This window comes from Emys orbicularis, chromosome 1 (assembly GCF_028017835.1).
Source record: "Emys orbicularis isolate rEmyOrb1 chromosome 1, rEmyOrb1.hap1, whole genome shotgun sequence".
Classification (NCBI taxonomy): Eukaryota; Metazoa; Chordata; order Testudines; family Emydidae; genus Emys; species Emys orbicularis.
In genome coordinates, this window is record NC_088683.1 from 162,029,780 (window position 1) to 162,047,876 (window position 18,097).

Consider the following 18,097-nt stretch of genomic DNA (forward strand, 5'->3'; position numbering starts at 1 on the left):
GAAGACAGTGGTAATTTTGGACAATCATGGATGTTAAGGACATTCCTAAGAATGTGGTGGAGCAGGTGGGCAGCCTTTCTTCCTCCCAGGCAATTTGTGTGGGCATCTCTGCCTCCAAAGGGCCGTCAACCAACTCAGCCAGGGGAAGGGAGCATCTGTCTGTTTACTCTGTGGTAAGCAAAGCAGAAAATGATCTTGTTTCATTTCCCCACTACACACACACTCTAAAGCTGAGAATGAGAAGGGAGGGAAGAATAGTCTTTTTAGTGAGCTCCCCTGCATCCCCTGAGCATGAAGCATGGATATGAGACAGGTGACTGGAACAATCTGTACTGCCTTAGAGGAAGACCTAGTGGCCTAACTTTCAGGTCACAAGTTCAAATCCTAGTGAAGTCAGCTCAACCCTTGGAATTCCCCCAATAGACAAAATGTTACCTGGAGGATTTTAAGGACCCTCAAAGGAAAGTCTTGTCCACTCTTCTGGATATTAAAGATCCCATGGCACTTTTTGTGAGACAAGTGTTTATTCCAGTGTCCTTAGCCAAAATTTCCTCTTTCTCCTTCTCCCCACAGTGTAGTGCATTGCCCTGTGTGCTGCCCTTCATTCCAGATTGGGTGAATATTGGTTGTGACGCCTATTGGGCTCTTTCTGGATGAAACCTGCGACAGAAATATTATCACCAGCTGCAAGACTCCACAACAGAGTTTGCTTTAAATAGTTAAGAACTGGAGGAGCTAGTTATTTGTATTGGGTTAAAATCTGGCCACTTAGGTCACAAATGAAACCAGGTATGGCAAGTTGCAAGCTCAACCTCTGGTGAGCAATTGCTTACATTGCCAACAAAACAGTGCCTTGTTCAGCAGGATACCTTGTCTGTGCTCAGGAGATGTAATAATAACTAATACATAGTCTTGGCCTGTGCCCAGTGTGAGTTAGGAAGTTTGCACAGTGCCTCTAGGCCTGGCTCTCCAGAAGCCAGCTAGATGGGCAATCAGAACTGTCGAAGGACCCAGCTGGGCTGTTTTGAATGTGGAAATGAGTTTGGAGCACTGACACACTTGTGGCACCTACTTACACTGGCTTCCCCAGTTCAGTCATGCAAGTTCTGTGAGTACCCATCCCTTACCGAACATAAAGCAACAGCAGCATGATAATAGCCTGTGATCAGGATGCTTGAAGCTTGCAGTGCACTGCAACACAATGTGATTGCCATAGGAAGATATTTGGAGCAGTGATATCCCCGGGAGATCATTCTTATAGCTGAGTAGTCAGAAAGCAGCTAACAGGAGGGTGCATTATTAAACATTCCCCTCCCCAGCCATCTTCCCTTACTCCCTTGTGTTTTTTTTTTGTTTGTTTGTTTTTGTTTTTGTTTTTGCTGGTTACTCTTCCAATTCTATATCTCCCTTCCATCCACCCAGTGTGTAAAAATTGCGCTCATTTGGCATACTTGCTGAATGCCACAGCCATGCAAGCTATGCTGCTTTATGGCTTACACCTGCTATTTAACTCCCCAACAACACTATTTACATCACCACTGAATTTAGCCCCTTGGCATTGAAGGAATTGTGTAAGGCAATAGCCTTAGTTAAAGCAAACTGCTTCTTAAGGGCATCTGGCCCAGCTTGGCTCTTCTCAGTACTTTCTGGCTTTCCTCTGGCCTTCCCTATATCTCCATTCCACTTCCTTCTTCTCTCTGCCCAAGCCTCCTACACTACCATTCCCTGTATCCTTCCATGTCATTGCCTACCCCTGGACCTCTCTCCTCTCTCTGGTGCTCCAAGTGGCCAACCCTTCTTTCCTTCAAATCCCTTCTTTAAACACACCAACTCCAGGAAGCCCCCAAGTGATCACACACCTTCTGTAAGTGAGAAATGCTGGCATGCACATACCATGTAAAAATTAAAAGGCCGGTGAGCCAGGGACTTTCCTTCTTGAGCAATTTCCTACCTTACAGTAACTCCCTAATAAATATCCATAAACTTACTGAGCACAATTCTGCTCCAGCGTCAATGGAGGCCTCAACTCCAGTAAGCAGCTGGGTTTTTTTTGTCAGTACCTCAAAGTGGTCGCTCAGGTCGGGCCTCTGTTGTCAGGTAGAAACATCCTCTGGGTCATCTATAGCATTTTGTGCCTGAATTGTTTTGCCTCTCTATTTAGACTGCAAGCTTCTTGAGGCCAAGACTATAACTTCTTCTGTGTTGGGCTGTGGGGAGTTTAACAAATAGTAGTAGTAATAATTAGTGCTGTCTGTGGGCGGGTTCAGTGGGGCTGACTCTGGGTGAGTCAGGCTCATGGGGCCTCAGAACTCTGGGTAACCTGCTCCATCATTCTTTTGTCTTCACAGTTCCACCAAAGATCTCCAATATCTCCTCGGATGTCACTGTGAATGAGGGCAGCAACGTGACCCTGGTGTGCATGGCAAATGGACGCCCCGAGCCTGTCATCACCTGGAGACACCTCACCCCGACAGGTAAGTCACGCAGCATAGCTCTTCTGCATACACTGTGCTGGTGACCAGAGGCAGTTTCAATAGTGAGTCTGGCAGCTACAAAGAGGGGTAAGTCCATGTGATGAACAATGCCAAGGAACCCTTTAAATGCATGAAGGGTATTTTGTACATTAGGCTGTACGGGACATAATAATCAGTTTGTCTCAGGGAACCTTTTAAATGGTGTCCACTAGGAGCTGTATATGCTTGACCCTCTGCTTGCATCTTATCTGTTGTCTTCATCTAGCTGCTGTAATTTCTGGTGCCAGCAAGGCACACTGCAGGGGCAAAGGGATCACATCCACTAATTGCAGAGAGGGAGGGGGAAGATCTTACCCATCTAATAATAAGTCCAGTAGGATCCTTTGAAAATCACCAAATTGGCTTCCAATCCTTTTGCATCAAAGAGGAGGCATGTGGTGACATGAGCCATCACATGCTACTTTCAGCCTTTGTAGACAGTAGCTGCACCCCATTAAAGGATGGGATGGCAGAAAAGGAGGACCCAGTAGGGCACAGAGCAAGCAAGAAATCAGCCAGCTCTGTTCCATTATTAATTACTCCTTTGCTATTGCAGCAATTGGCAGCCTTGGAGAGCAAACATTCCTGTCATTAGCCCCACTGACCCCCTGGGGAAGACAGCTAGGGAAGCAGGGAGTCTCCTAACTATTCATCCCTTGAAGATTTATCAGAGGGAAGAGAACAGGACACATGTGCCTCTTCTTCGCCCCTCCCCATGCTTTTCTTTGAGGGGAGATGTTCTCCTCCCCTGCTCTCATTTATAGCTAGCTCCTGGTTCCATTCAAGTCAATGGGGAAAACTCCCAGGATCGGGCACTGAATATGGGATTTACAACAAGGTATTGTAATGTTTGTTTACTGAGGAAGGCTCCAAGCTGCTAGAGCAGAAACTTTCTTCAAGTGCAAGAGACTGTGAAACTAATCATTGTGCTAGTCATCAACCAGAGAGGGAGAGAGTCAGGGAAGGAGGAAAAAGAGATGGAGAGAGAGAACTCGAGGGAATTAGAGATGGGACTCAATCCAAATGCTGCATCCAAACCCCTTCTCCCCCCTCCAAATTTGGGGGAGTTTAGGTTCTACTCCACATTTCCTGTCTTGCCCCCATGGGCCAAATCAAAATACTCCCACTCTAAACAGCTTTGGGATAGCTGAAATCCAGACCTTTATTTTGTGGTTTTGGCCCATCTCTAGCAGAAATGGGGAGAGAGAGAGAGAGAGAGAGAGAGTAAAAACACTGCCAGGAAGAGATGGCGGTGGGAACAGAGACAGGGGGGCGAAGTGTGATTTCTTTGTGGTGTCATCAATTGCCTGGTTCTTCTCTTCTGTTACTGTCAATATTGAGTGTGCATGTGCCACTGAGGTGTGTAGGAAAATGACCTTTTTTTTTTTTTCCTTTTCTTTTCTTTAATTTGTGTATTTACAATCCGCTTACTCCCCAGGGGCAATTTTGCTATAAGATGCATTTCTTATTGAACCTTTGATCTCCTTACAGTATCAGAATTAGAGGTGAGGACTGAAATTCTTTCTCTTTGTATTCAAGTGGGAGACATTTCCTTGTCATGCACCGAGCGTTTTGTAGCATTGTTTCAGTTAATACATGGATATTAGTTTCCATGAAGATTTAATACAAGAGTTCGAGATTTGAGAGATGCCACCTATGTCAGTGTTCAGATCCTACAGTAATAGTCATTTTTGATAAAGAGACTGTAGAGGGATGGTTGCTATATGCATGTGATCAATTGCAGAGCCATACAATAAACTGCACATGGCATGCCCCGTTGCCTGCCTCACCCGTACTTTGCCCACTGATTGATCCACATTGGGATTACTTCTAATATTCCAAGCCAGTTTTGGGGCTTTCAAGGAGTGGCCATTAGAACAACACCAAGGCTAGCCAGGAAAAGGACCCCCCCGCCACACACACACACACACACACACACACACACACACCTTTTTTTGTTTGTTTTTGTTTTTTTAAACAAATGTGGAATTGCATCGTTCTGAGATGCAGGAAGGGCAGTCCCTGTTACCTGGACTCTCATCCAGGCCCTCATCCCCTGTCTCAACTAGTGCAACTTCTTCCTCTGCAGCCGAGACCAATCCCATCTTGCCGCACTTCTATCCATTCAGAGCATAGCTGCAGAGATTGTTTTCCTGGCTCATTGCTTGTCACCTCACCCCTCTCGGTGTCCCTCTACTGGCTCCCACTTCTCAACCACTTTAAACACGCAGGTTTTTCTTCACCTTTGAGATCATTCATGATCTATTCCCCCCCTCCTACCTATTCTCTTATGTGCTGTCCAGATGTTGACGCCTGCCTCCATTCTCCCAAAGGTGCCAGTATTCATGGCCCATTTGTTAAATTTTCCAGCGGGCAGCTTCATGCTTTCTCCCATGCTGCCCCCTCTGCATGGAAGGAGCTACCTGTAAACCGTCTGCAAAGCCACCTCCTTTGCCCTCCTTCAGATCCCTCCTTTAAACCTTTCCTCTGCCATAATACCTACAAAAAACCTCAGCAATGATTGGTCTGCTGAAACCACTGCTTGTCACACTGACCAGTATTGTCTCATTGGGTGTGTGGGGTTTTGTGTGTGATCTCCTATTAATATCCATCTGTTGTCTCATGTCTTATAGTTAAATTGTAATTTCTTCAGGGCGAGGGTTCATCTTTAATTTATATGTTGTTTTGTACAGCACCTAGCACAATAAGACCCTGTTTGTATTGAGGAACCTAGGCTTCAATGCAAACATAATTTATCTTTAATAGATTTAGGATTGTCAATTAATTATATTCCAGACCTATCCCACTTAGAAACAGGTGTCTTGTTCCACCAGAAAGGATCTGGGAATCTCCCAAGAGTACAATGCATTTGGTTCTAGTTGTGCTAGATCAAAGGGCATCTGGTCTTAAATCACCATGATATTACACATAACTTTAAGTGGTTTTCAAAATGGTTTAGGGTACGTGTGTTTCTGTTCCTCTGAGCCTTGTATAATTGGACCTACGAAAAAACCGTTGTGACATTGCACTCCATAATGTTTTGTGGAAATATGCTTATGAGTGTGAATATAAGGTAACTGGAATATGCTTTCTGCAAAAGGTCTCTTGTAAGATATCATTACAAAGCTTATAATCTACTGAGTGTGGTCATCCTATTTGTATGAATGTATCATTCTTGTATCTGAAACTAGGAATATGAAGTATAACTCTGAGCTCGTATTGTAATTATGCAACGTGTGGGCCATTAATGATAGCTTAGGATCTTGATGACTCCCATTGACTAGGACAATTCGTTGTGAATGGGTTTATTTACCTGCAAGCCTTCCTCTGTAAGTGATATGGGGAATGAAGAATGAGGTCTTACAGTGACATGTGACCATGTCACAGGATACTGGAATCCATATTAAACTTGGTGCTTTTCCATTTAGAAGGAGGGGTGGGGACCAAAGAGACAAAAGGATTCCCGCCTTGTGCCAAAGCTATAAAAGGGGGTGGAGCTGGACAAAGGGGGTCCCAATCATGAGAGAGCCCCTGCTTTTCATCTAAGATGCCTGCTGGAACTAACAAGGACTGTACCAGGGGAAAGGATTGGGCCCAGACTAGGAAGGAGTCTAGTCTGTGAAAGAAGCTTATTGGAACATCTCTGAGGGTGAGATTTAATCTGTAATCAGTTTCTTAATGTATTTGGTTTAGACTTGAGTGTTTTGTTTTATTTTGCTTGGTAATTTATTTTGTTCTGTCCGTTATTACTTGAAATCACTTAAATCCGACTTTTTATATTTAATAAAATCACTTTTGTTTATTATTGAAACCAGAGGAATTGATTAATACCTGGGGGAGAAAACAGCTGTGCATATCTCTCTAGCTGTGTTCTAGAGGGCAGAAAATTTATGAGTTTACCCTGTATAAGCTTTATACAGAGTAAAAATTGATTTATTTGGGGTTTGGATCCCATTGGGAACTGGGTTTCTGGGTGCTGGAGATAGGTGACCTACTGAGCAGTTTTTGGTTAAAGTCTACAGCTTTGGGGGCATAGACCAGACCTGGGTCTGTGTTGCAGCAGGCTTGCGTGTCTGGTTCAAGAAGGCAGGGTTCTGGAGTCCCAAGCTGTCAGGGAAAACTGGCTCAGAGGTAAATTCAGCACATCGGGTGACAGTCCCAAGGGGGTCTCTGTGACCGAACCACATCACATCTGTTATCAACCCTGGATGACCATCCCATGTTTCTTTCTATAACAAGGACTGTGAGGTAGGTTAGGGTCCTGGCAAGAAACCTGGCATGGCTTTGGGTGCTAGGTGGGAGATGGGGGCCATGCTGGGCCTGCAGGAGGGTGGGATACTGAGGCTGGTGTAGGGGTCTGATGCAGTGATGGTGGCTGGATGGTGGCCTTGCTTCCGGCTTTTGAGGGTTCTGAGCTGAGCTTCTGGGTGCGTGGTCAGTGGAGTGGGGGAGTCTCCCTTCTTCCCTCCTCTCCATCCACACAGTGTTCAACTCTGGGGTCGTGGAAGGGCTGCTTCCAGGCCAGTTCCACAACACTTTGGAATGATGATATTCATTTCCCGCAGGAGTGCACCATGCAGAAGGTGAGACCTAGGAACAGCCTCTGGGCAGACTAGGGGTGAATCCCAGGCAGTAGGGGGCAAGGGAACCAGTTGCTGCTTTCTTCGCTGCCTGGGTTCCCCCAGGTCCCTAGCAATGGTGGGGGTTTGCTGCTGTCTCAGATGATTGTAGCTGACCCACTGGTTGAAAAGTCCTGATCTATTTTTCACATGGTCATGGCTGGGGTCACCAGGCTGCCTGATGCATATCAGCATGCAGGCCTCCTGGTGACAGAAATGTTAGTATTCGCACATACAGAAATCTCAAAAAATAATCTAAATTAGTTTTCCTAGGAACCAAAGTGTCCTAATTTTAGGATCTCGTATCTCACGATATGCCAGACCTAGAAATCGGTTTTGGATAATCACTGGAAAGGCAGCTCTCCAGTGGGGTAATGCTCCTGTTTCTATCAATGGTAAGTCAGTCCTTAATACTGTCCCTAGGTATAACTCACTCAGACCAGTGGATGTTTCATTCTCTCCTTTCACTTTATCCATATTTCTCTGGCAGGTTCTTTTTATTATTATTTTTTTCTTTCTAAACGGGGGGCCATCTGAGGCCAATAGGCTTGGAATATTAGACGCAGTCCTAGCGGAGAAGATAATTAGTGGGCCAATCGAAATGAGTGCTGTAGAACATGGCTGGATGGTGTAACACATGATTGCAGAGCAAAAGGAATTCATTCCCTAGTTATCATGCCTATGTATGAGGGCTAATGGACAGATAGAGAGATTTAAAAAAAATCTCAGGGGACAGAATTACCTTTGTTTTGTACACTAACCGAAAGATGTGGCTGGCTTATTTCTCTCGGCTTTCTTTCATTCAGTTTATTCATTGCACACTTTTTGCCTAATCACCTAAGTTAGTACTGGAATTATTTCTTGCCAGCTGGAAAGTGGAAGAAAAGAAAACAAGTGATAGGAAAAGATGGACCACTGCTCATGCAGTGGAAGAAAGGGACGCTTCTCGTGATGCTTGGATTCCGTGGGGATGGACTCTCTAGAACTACCATGCATAGAAAGATAGATGGGTGCATGTGGGAAGAAAAATTCTTCATAAAAACCATTTTATTCCTTGCCTTCCCTCCCCCTCCCATCCTTGGTGTGGAGAAAAATCAGACATTTTTCTCACATCAGCTACAAGTTTCCAAGCCCAGAAGCTGCCTGTAGGAAGCTCCCTTTCCTCACCCACGAGATTGCTAAATTGTGACTTGCTGTTGCCTGTATCATTTGAAGCAAGGGGAAAAGAATCCTTTAATAATTCAGATGGCAAATATCAATGCAAATCAGCTTTAATTCTTGGTGGTACTCTAGTAATGAAAACTGAAATGTCATTCCTTGGGATGTCATCAGCTCCCAATTCATTTCATTGCTTTCAGGATGGCACAGAGATGGATTCTGAATGAGTAGTTTGTGACCCAGGGACCTCTTAATGCCAACTGGCAGAAAGCATTTGGGGGATGCCTAGGGTTTTACAGGGATCCCCTGGGTCAGGTATGCAGACCGTAGTTCACCAAAGGGTGGCATGTAAAGTTTCTACTAAGAGCCAGTAGCTTGCTGGTCAACGTAATCGTGAAACGTATGTAAGGATAATATTTGAGCCGTTATGCATCTATACTAGAAATTATGTTCCTAAAGGCAGGTCACCAAGAGGTGATATGCTTCAAACAGGTTCCTTTTGGGTTGGGAGTAACAAACACTTATCTGCCTGTCTGGCCATTTGGGTATGGCATATTGTATACTCCACAGTGTATCCCTACTTGAATACTGAGCCACAGGCTAACCAAGAGACTGCAAAATCTACAAGAAAGGAGTATATAGGAAAAAACAAACAGAAGGAATCCTGATTGAATAAAGACAGTGGATTCTTGGGATATATCTGGGAGTGCAGAGGTATCCGCTGGATCTTTCACTGAGGAGGCAAGCTGGCAGTGTGATTTGTCTCATGAGTGGAAAAGCACAGCCAAGCCTGGCTGGAAAATGCTGGAAGGACTTTGGGTGAGCATTGCTCTATAAAACATGAAGGTATCTAGTAAAGTACGTTTAGGTTATAGAATGCATGTTTTATGAATATATTTTATATGTAGCTATTTGTTAACAATATTACTACTTGCTATCACTTGAATCTCAGTACTTTGTTAAATACACATATACTTGTTTTCACTATAAACATATCTAAGTGCTGAGAGACAAAGTGAGTGAAGTAATATCTTTTATTGGACCAACTTCTGTTGATGAGAGAGACAAGCTTTCGAGCCAGGTGGAGGTCTGGGAAAGGTCCTCAGAGTGTCACAGCTAAATGCAAGGTGGAACAGATGTTTAGCATCAGCTGTTAGCACATATTCTAAGTACCATTCAAGGCATCTGATGAAGAGGGTTTTAGCCCATGAAAGCTTATGCCCAAATAAATTTGTTAGTCTCTAAGGGTATGTCTACACTACAAAATTAGGTCAAATTTATAGAAGCCGGTTTTATAGAAATCGGTTGTATACAGCCGATTGTGTGTGTCCCCACATAAAATGCTCTAAGTGCTCTAGTCGGCGGACTGCGTCCACAGTACCAAGGCTAGCGTCGACTTCCGGAGCATTACACTATGGGTAGCTATCCCACAGTTCCTGCAGTCTCCGCTGCCCATTGGAATTCTGGGTTGAGATCCCAATGCCTGAATGATGCAAAACAGTGTCGCGGGGGGTTCTGGGTACCTGTCGTCAGGCCCCTCCCCCTCCGTCAGAGCAACGGCAGACAATAGATTCGCGCCTTTTTACCTGGGTTACCTGTGCAGACAACATACCACGGCAAGCATGGAGCCCGCTCAGCTCAGCTCACCGTCACCATATGTCATCTGGGTGCCGGCAGACGTGGGACTGCATTGCTACACAGCAGCAGCAGCTAACTGCCTTTTGGCGGTAGACGGTGCAGCATGACTGATAGCTGTGGGGCTGGCAGCCGTAGGGCTGCATTGCACCAGCCCCTTGCCTTTTGGCAGTAGATTGGTATATTATGACTGGTATCCATCGTCGTCATATTGCGGTTCGATCAGAGGCACCTGGGCAGACATGCTCAGTCCTATTGAACTGTCTTGATGATGATGGCTACCAGTCGTAGTATGCTATTTTCTGCCAAGCGCCCAGTATTTTCTGCTAAGCACCCAGAAGAGGCCAAGGGCGATCTGGGTGCTGGCAGACGTGGGGCTGCATTGCTACACAGCAGCAGCCCCTTGCCTTTTGGTAGAAGATAGTATATTACGACTGGTATCCGTCATCATCGTACTGCAGTGGCTATCAGTCATGCTGCACCGTCAGCTGCCAGCTTAAGATGTAAAAAATACATTTGTTCTGTATTCATTAGCTTCCCCCTCCCTCCGTGAAATCAACGGCCTGCTAAACCCAGGGTTTTGAGTTCAATCTTTGGGGGGGCCATTCTGTGTGACAGTTGTTTGTTTCTCCCTGATGCACAGCCACCTTTCTTGATTTTAATTCCCTGTACCTGTACGCCATGTCGTCACTCGCCCCTCCCTCCCTCCCTCCCTCCTTCCTTCCTTCCCCTGGTCCGTCAGATACTAATTTCGCGCCTTTTTTCAGACCAGGCGCCATAGCTAGCACTGGGATCATGGAGCCCGCTCAGATCACCGCGGCAATTATGAGCACTATGAACACCACGTGCATTGTCCTGGAGTATATGCAGAGCCAGGACATGCCAAAGCAAAACCAGGACCAGCCGAGGAGGCGATTGCAGCGCGGCGACGAGAGTGATGAGGAAATTGACATGGATATAGACCTCTCACAAGGCACAGGCCCCAGCAATGTGGAAATTATGGTGTTACTGGGGCAGGTTCATGCCGTGGAACGCCGATTCTGGGCCCGGGAAACAAGCACAGACTGGTGGGACCGCATCGTGCTGCAGGTGTGGGACAATTCCCAGTGGCTGCGAAACTTTCGCATGCGTAAGGGCACTTTCATGGAACTTTGTGACTTGCTTTCCCCTGCCCTGAAGCGCCAGAATACCAGGATGAGAGCAGCCCTCACAGTTGAGAAGCGAGTGGCGATAGCCCTGTGGAAGCTTGCAACGCCAGACAGCTACCGGTCAGTCGGGAATCAATTTGGAGTGGGCAAATCTACTGTGGGGGGTGCTGTGATCCAAGTTGCCAGGGCAATGAAAGACCTGGTGATATCAAGGGTAGTGACTCTGGGAAACGTGCAGGCCATAGTGGATGGCTTTGCTGCAATGGGATTCCCAAACTGTGGTGGGGCGATAGACAGAACCCATATCCCTATCTTGTCACCGGAGCACCAAGCCACCGAGTACATAAACCGCAAGGGGTACTTTTCAATGCTGCTGCAAGCCCTGGTGGATCACAAGGGACGTTTCACCAACATCAAAGTGGGATGGCCGGGAAAGGTACATGATGCTCGCGTCTTCAGGCACTCTGCTCTGTTTCGAAAGCTGGAGGAAGGGACTTTCTTCCCGGACCAGAAAATAACCGTTGGGGATGTTGAAATGCCTATCGTGATCCTTGGGGACCCAGCCTACCCCTTAATGCCATGGCTCATGAAGCCGTACACAGGCAGCCTGGACAGGAGTCAGGACCTGTTCAACTACAGGCGGAGCAAGTGCCGAATGGTGGTGGAATTTGCATTTGGACGTTTAAAAGCGCACTGGCACAGCTTACTGACTCGCTCAGACCTTAGCGAAAAGAATATCCCCATTGTTATTGCTGCTTGCTGTGCGCTCCACAATATCTGTGAGAGTAAGGGGGAGACATTTATGGTGGTGTGGGAGGTTGAGGCAAATCGCCTGGCCGCTGATTACGCACAGCCAGACACCAGGGCGGTTAGAGGAGCACAGCAGGGCGCGGTGCGCATCAGAGAAGCTTTGAAAACGAGTTTTGTGACTGGTCAGGCTACGGTGTGAAACTTCTGTTTGTTTCTCCTTGATGAACCCTCCGCCCCCCCCCCCCAGTTCACTCTACTTCCCTGTAAGCCAACCACCCCACCCTCCCCTCCCCCCTTCGAGCACCGCTTGCAGAGGCAATAAAGTCATTGTTACTTCACATTCATGCATTCTTTATTAATTCATCACACAGCTAGGGGGATAATTGCAAAGGTAGCCCGGGATGGGTGGGGGAGGAGGGAAGGAAAAGGACACACTGCAGTTTAAAACTTTAACTCTTATTGAAGGCCAGCCTTCTGATGCTAGGGCAATCATCTGGGGTGGAGTGACTGGGTGGCCGGAGGCCCCCCCACCGTGTTCTTGGGCGTCTGGGTGAGGAGGCTATGGAACTTGGGGAGGAGGGCTGTTGGTTACACAGGGGCTGTAGCGGTGGTCTCTGCTCCTGCTGCCTTTCCTGCAGCTCAACCATACGCTGGAGCATATCAGTTTGATGCTCCAGCAGCCGGAGCATCGACTCTTGCCTTCTGTCTGAAAGCTGACGCCACCTATCCTCTTCAGCCCGCAACTTGCTCTGTTCATCCCGCGATTCAGCACGCCACCTCTCCTCTCGTTCATATTGTGCTTTTCTGTAATCAGTCATTGACTGCCTCCACGCATTCTGCTGTGCTCTGTCAGCGTGGGAGGACATCTGGAGCTCTGTGAACATGTCATCCCGCGTCCTCAATTTTCTCTTTCTAATCTTCACTAGCCTCTGTGAAGGAGAAACATTTCCAGCTGGTGGAGGAGAAGGGAGAGGTGGTTAAAAAAGACACATTTTAGAGAACAGTGGGTACACTCTTTCACGTTAAATTTTGCTGTTCACATTACACAGCACATGTGCTTTCGTTACAAGGTCGCATTTTTCCTCTTATATTGAGGGCCTCCCGGTTTGGTGTGAGAGATCACTCACGCAGTGCCAGGCCACAGATTTCGGCTTGCAGGCAGCCATGGTAAGACCCAGTCTTTTGGCTTTTTTAACCTTCTTAACATGTGGGAATGGTTTCAAACAGTAGTGCTCTCATTTCCCATACCAAGCACCCATTGGGTTGGCCATTTAAAATGGGTTTGCAATGTAAAAGGAGGGGCTGCGGTTTCAGGGTTAACATGCAGCACAAACCCAACTAACTCCCCTCCCCCCCACACCCAATTCTCTGGGATGATCACTTCACCCCTCCCCCCCACCGCGTGGCTAACAGCGGGGAATATTTCTGTTCAGCAGAGCAGGAACGGGCACCTCTGAATATCTCCTTAATAAAATCTCCCCATTTCAACCAGGTGACCGTGAATGATATCATTCTCCTGAGGATAACAAAGAGCGATAAGGAATGGATGTTGTCTGCATGCCAGCAAACACCGGGACCATACGCTGCCATGCTTTGTTATGCAATGATTCCAGACTACGTGCTATTGGCCTGGCGTGGTAAAGTGTCCTACCATGGCGGACGGGATAAGGCAGCCCTCCCCAGAAACCTTTTGCAAAGGCTTTGGGAGTACATCCAGGAGAGTTTTCTGGAGATGTCCCTGGAGGATTTCTGCTCCATCCCCATACACGTTAACAGACTTTTCCAGTAGCTGTACTGGCCGCGATTGCCAGGGCAAATTAATCATTAATCATTAAACACGCTTGCTTTTAAACCATGTGTAATATTTACAAAGGTACACTCACCAGAGGTCCCCTGTGTGCCCTCAGGGTCTGGGAGCACACCTTGCGTGAGTTCGGGGGTTACTGGTTCCAGGTCCAGGGTGATAAACATATCCTGGCTGTTGGGGAAACCGGTTTCTCCGCTTCCTTGCAGCTGTGAGCTATCTACATTATCTCCATCCTCGTCTTCCTCGTACCCCGAACCCGCTTCCCTGTGTGTTTTTCCAGTGAGGGAGTCATAGCACACGGTTGGGGTAGTGGTGGCTGCACCCCCTAGAATGGCATGCAGCTCCGCGTAGAAGCGGCATGTTTGCGGCTCTGCCCCGGACCTTCCGTTTGCTTCTCTGGCTTTGTGGTAGGCTTGCCTTAGCTCCTTAATTTTCACGCGGCACTGCTGTGCGTCCCTGTTATGGCCTCTGTCCTTCATGGCCTTGGAGACCTTTTCTAATATTTTGCCATTTTGTTTACTGCTTCGGAGTTCAGCTAGCACTGATTCATCTCCCCATATGGCGAGCAGATCCCGTACCTCCCGTTCTGTCCATGCTGGAGCTCTTTTGCGATCCTGGGACTCCATCATGGTTACCTGTGCTGATGAGCTCTGCGTGGTCACCTGTGCTCTCCACGCTGAGCAAACAGGAAATGAAATTCAAACTTTCGCGGGGCTTTTCCTGTCTACCTGGCCAGTGCATCTGAGTTGAGAGTGCTGTCCAGAGCGGTCACAATGAAGCACTGTGGGATAGCTCCCGGAGGCCAATAACGTCGAATTCCGTCCACACTACCCCAATTCCGACCCCCTAAGGCCGATTTTATCGCTAATCCCCTCGTCGGAGGTGGAGTAAAGAAACCGGTTTAAAGGGCCCTTTAAGTCGAAAGAAAGGGCTTCGTCGTGTGAACGTGTCCAGGCTTAATTCGATTTAACGCTGCTAAAGTCGACCTAAACACGTAGTGTAGACCAGGCCTAAGATGGCTACCACTCTGAAACCTGTCACCATTCAAGGTAGAGTGGCCCGTTAACACCTTTACAGTCCTAGGACAAAAAGAGTGGGTTAGGGGGTAACAGATTGTTGTAGTAATCCATATATCCAGTGTCTCTGTTCATTCCATGAATTTTAGTGTCTAGCAGAGTAATGAATTTAGGCTCCCATGCTTGTCTTTTGAAGGTATTGTGTAGGTTTCCTTTGAGGATGAGGACTGAGAGGTCAGCTATAGAGTGATCACTTTGAACAGTGTTCCCCCACAGGTGATTGGGTGCTTTTTGTCTTTACCATTTTCCTGTGAGAGTTCATTTGCGAGCATAGTGATTAGCTGGTTTCAGCCACCTAGTAGTTGTTGGGGCATTTAGTGCATTGGATGAAGTAGACGTGTAGGATCCATAGATCCTGAAAGCTGCGTTGTGGGAAGTGTCTAAGTGGTGTTAGTTAAACGGAGTAGTGATTTGAGGTGAAACTGGTAAGATGGGTGGTTCTGCTTCTTCGGAAGCAGAGTATCTGTGGAACAGTTTCTAGATGCTCCAGAAAGACCCTCAGAGAGCTTGGGGGTTGGAGTGTCTCTCTCTTACCTGTAGAGAGACAGCAGGGCCTGCAAGGCCTAGTGGGGAGTGTTTGTGTTGGCCGTGGCCAGGGGAGTTGAGGACCAGCACAGACAAGGTCTTCTCATGCTAACGGCATGTGCTAGCGAGGGGGCTCAGAATCCTGGATACGCCAGAAAGTGTCACATAGGTGGAGAGAAAGTAACCACAGTTCCCCAGCAGAACCATTTTCCTCTTTATTCTTCAGGCTAGTGGATTGTAAAGCCAAAGCATCCTTGCTATCCAGTTATGGAGAGTCTAATAGTCATTGTCTATCAGTTGGAACTAATGGAGCTATTCCTTTAGCTTGGATGGCAAAGCTTCCACCTGGGAATTTTTGGGACCTAGGTTCTAATTCCATTACCACCTTCATCTTCCCTACCATTTTATTGATATCTCTCTTGCCCAGGGGTGTTAAGCCTGCTCTACAGTATATCACCTGGCATCTTGGCTTGTGAAGTTAACCCATGGTAATGTGATGGGAACTACCTGAATTGGACTTGTCAGGAAATTGTGCTTCATTTACCTAGAGTGGGGATAAGTATCTATGACTTGCTATATAGAGGGGATACATTTATCAATTGTCACTGCAGGAAATCTTTCACTGGAGATACCTTGGCTCTCATCTCCACAAGGGACAAAGTCCCAGCTGCTCTTCCCTGTGACACAGTTTGGGGAGATTAGTATGGGTTATGTTGCATGTTGTCATGCCCTTAACTCTTCTTTTTTTTTTTTTTTTAAGTACGCCTCTTTTCTCATGAGATGCAAACCCATCTAACACCTGTTATCTTGCCACTACCCAGGCATGGCCAGTAATGCCAGGGCCTTCCTTATACCATCTGACACACTGCCATTCAGGTGTGGTAAGAAGAGGCTATAAGGCCTATATTAGACAGCACACCCAACCTTCGTTAGTGACACTAGATTACAGTCTATCCTCTCTGAAGCAGCTCCACTCAGATCATGACCTGTGATCCAACCTCTCTGTGCATGGTGAAGAAAATAACCCAGTAATGTAGTTACTGGCAGAATGCAAGTTGCACCTTCGTTTGAGAACACCCTGATTGTACTCTGTATTTTTCTGTACTTGGATTTGTTCGGGCTAATGAATCACTCCTTCCTTCCCCTCCCTACCCACTCTACTCCACCTCCTGAGCTGTTTAATCCCACCCTGATCCCCAGTCTCAGGGACTTTAAAAACTGAACATGGAAAAAGCTTTCTTATTACTATATAGAGCTATGCAATCTAAATTCCCCCTCCATCTTATTCAAAGGTATATTAGATGCCTGGTTGATTTAAGAATATTTTCTTGGTGGTCTTGAGGACAGTAAAGCATTGTTTGCACTAGAAATATTTACCATTTCAAGAAGTGATTGTAACCCCTAGAAAGTAGGCTTAAGAATCGCTTCAGTCTGAATCGGTTGAATGTCAGCATGGAGGTGGGCTAGCTGAAATGGTTCAACTAGTCCTTCCACTGCTATCCCACAATGCATCAGTTGCCTTCTAAACTCTCCCAGAGTTTGCTGCTTCTTGGTGCTGAGGCTGGAACTCTGGTAGAGGTACCTGTAGGGCACTGCAGCTTCATATGGTTTTAAGCAGCACTGGTATGGCAATGGGGCAAATCCTGCATCGATCCTTAAACCCGTTCAGCATGAAAGACTTCTGCCAAACCAGTTCATTTGCAAACAGCTCAGTTCTGTGGGTATGTCTGCACTACAGAGCTTATGATGACATAGCTATGTCTCTGAGCTATGCCGGCATAGCTGCGTAGGCAGAATGCAACCAATACCAACAGAGGGGGTTTTCCTGTCAGTGTAGGAATACCACCTCCTCAAATGCCAGTAACTATGTCAACACAAGCCCTCTTCTATCAGTATAGCTGCATCTACGTGGGGTTTTTTTTTTGTTGGCATAGCTATGTCCATCAGGGTATAGTTTTTTCACACCCCTTACCAATGTAGCTATGCCTATGTAACTTTTAAGTGTAGACTAAACCTAAAATGTAGTCAGTGTATGATCTCCTGCCTAGTTCTCCATTAAATCTCCAGCTATCTTCATTCCCTGTCCACTCTTCATGACCACCATATGGATTGGTGATAAGACTCTGAAAAGACCACCACAACTCCTCTCAGATCTCTATGATCACCAGGTTGTATCTAAAATTAGGCGATATGGCTCAAATCAGGAGCTAGGATACTCTGGTGATGTGTGGTATAAGAATGTGAATAGAACAGAATAGAAGCAAAATTATTGCAAAACCCACTTCCATTTAGTGGTAGAAACAAAGAGGAATGAGAAGGCCTATTAAATACAGTGGACTGATTCTCTCCACACAGGGCATGAGCAAATCTCATTGAATCTTAAAGCAGTCACTCATACCCTACAATGTTTTGAGAGGGCAGGAGGTAGCTCTGTGTCCCAGCACTATATGTAATAGGGAAGGAGTATTATATAATACTTTTCCTGTAACTTGTAAGTGGACTGTGGAACTCACTGCCACAAGAAATCACTGAAGCCCCAAGCACTAATCAGGATTCAGAAAGGGATTGGACATTTCTATGGATAATAAGACTATCCAGAGTTATAATTAATGATAAAAGTATTGGAAGGGATATTAAGCTTCATGCTTCAGTGCTTAACTGTTTGGAGATCGGGATAATTCCTAATGTGGAAAGCACAGTATCCAACATCCCAGCTGTTCCGGATATGTGAAGTGTGTACAGGTCCCTTTTTAACACAACTCCTAATAGCAAAGAACCAGGGAGTTCTGGGAAGGAGCAAGATTGAAGGTGGCTGCCTGGCCCATGTAGGTCTGTCTCAAGCACTTGTCTAGCATTTCCTCCCTGT

At 46.5% G+C, this 18,097-nt stretch overlaps 1 protein-coding gene across 1 annotated transcript in view; it reads left to right on the top strand.

Annotated features, from left to right (window-relative positions):
* LSAMP (limbic system associated membrane protein) overlaps positions 1-18,097 on the top strand; it is a 419,661-nt gene that overhangs the window by 266,730 nt on the left and 134,834 nt on the right. The window contains exon 3 of the mRNA XM_065406744.1: positions 2,349-2,474. Within this exon, the coding sequence (XP_065262816.1) occupies positions 2,349-2,474 (126 nt within the window). The remainder of the gene's footprint in view (positions 1-2,348; positions 2,475-18,097) is intronic.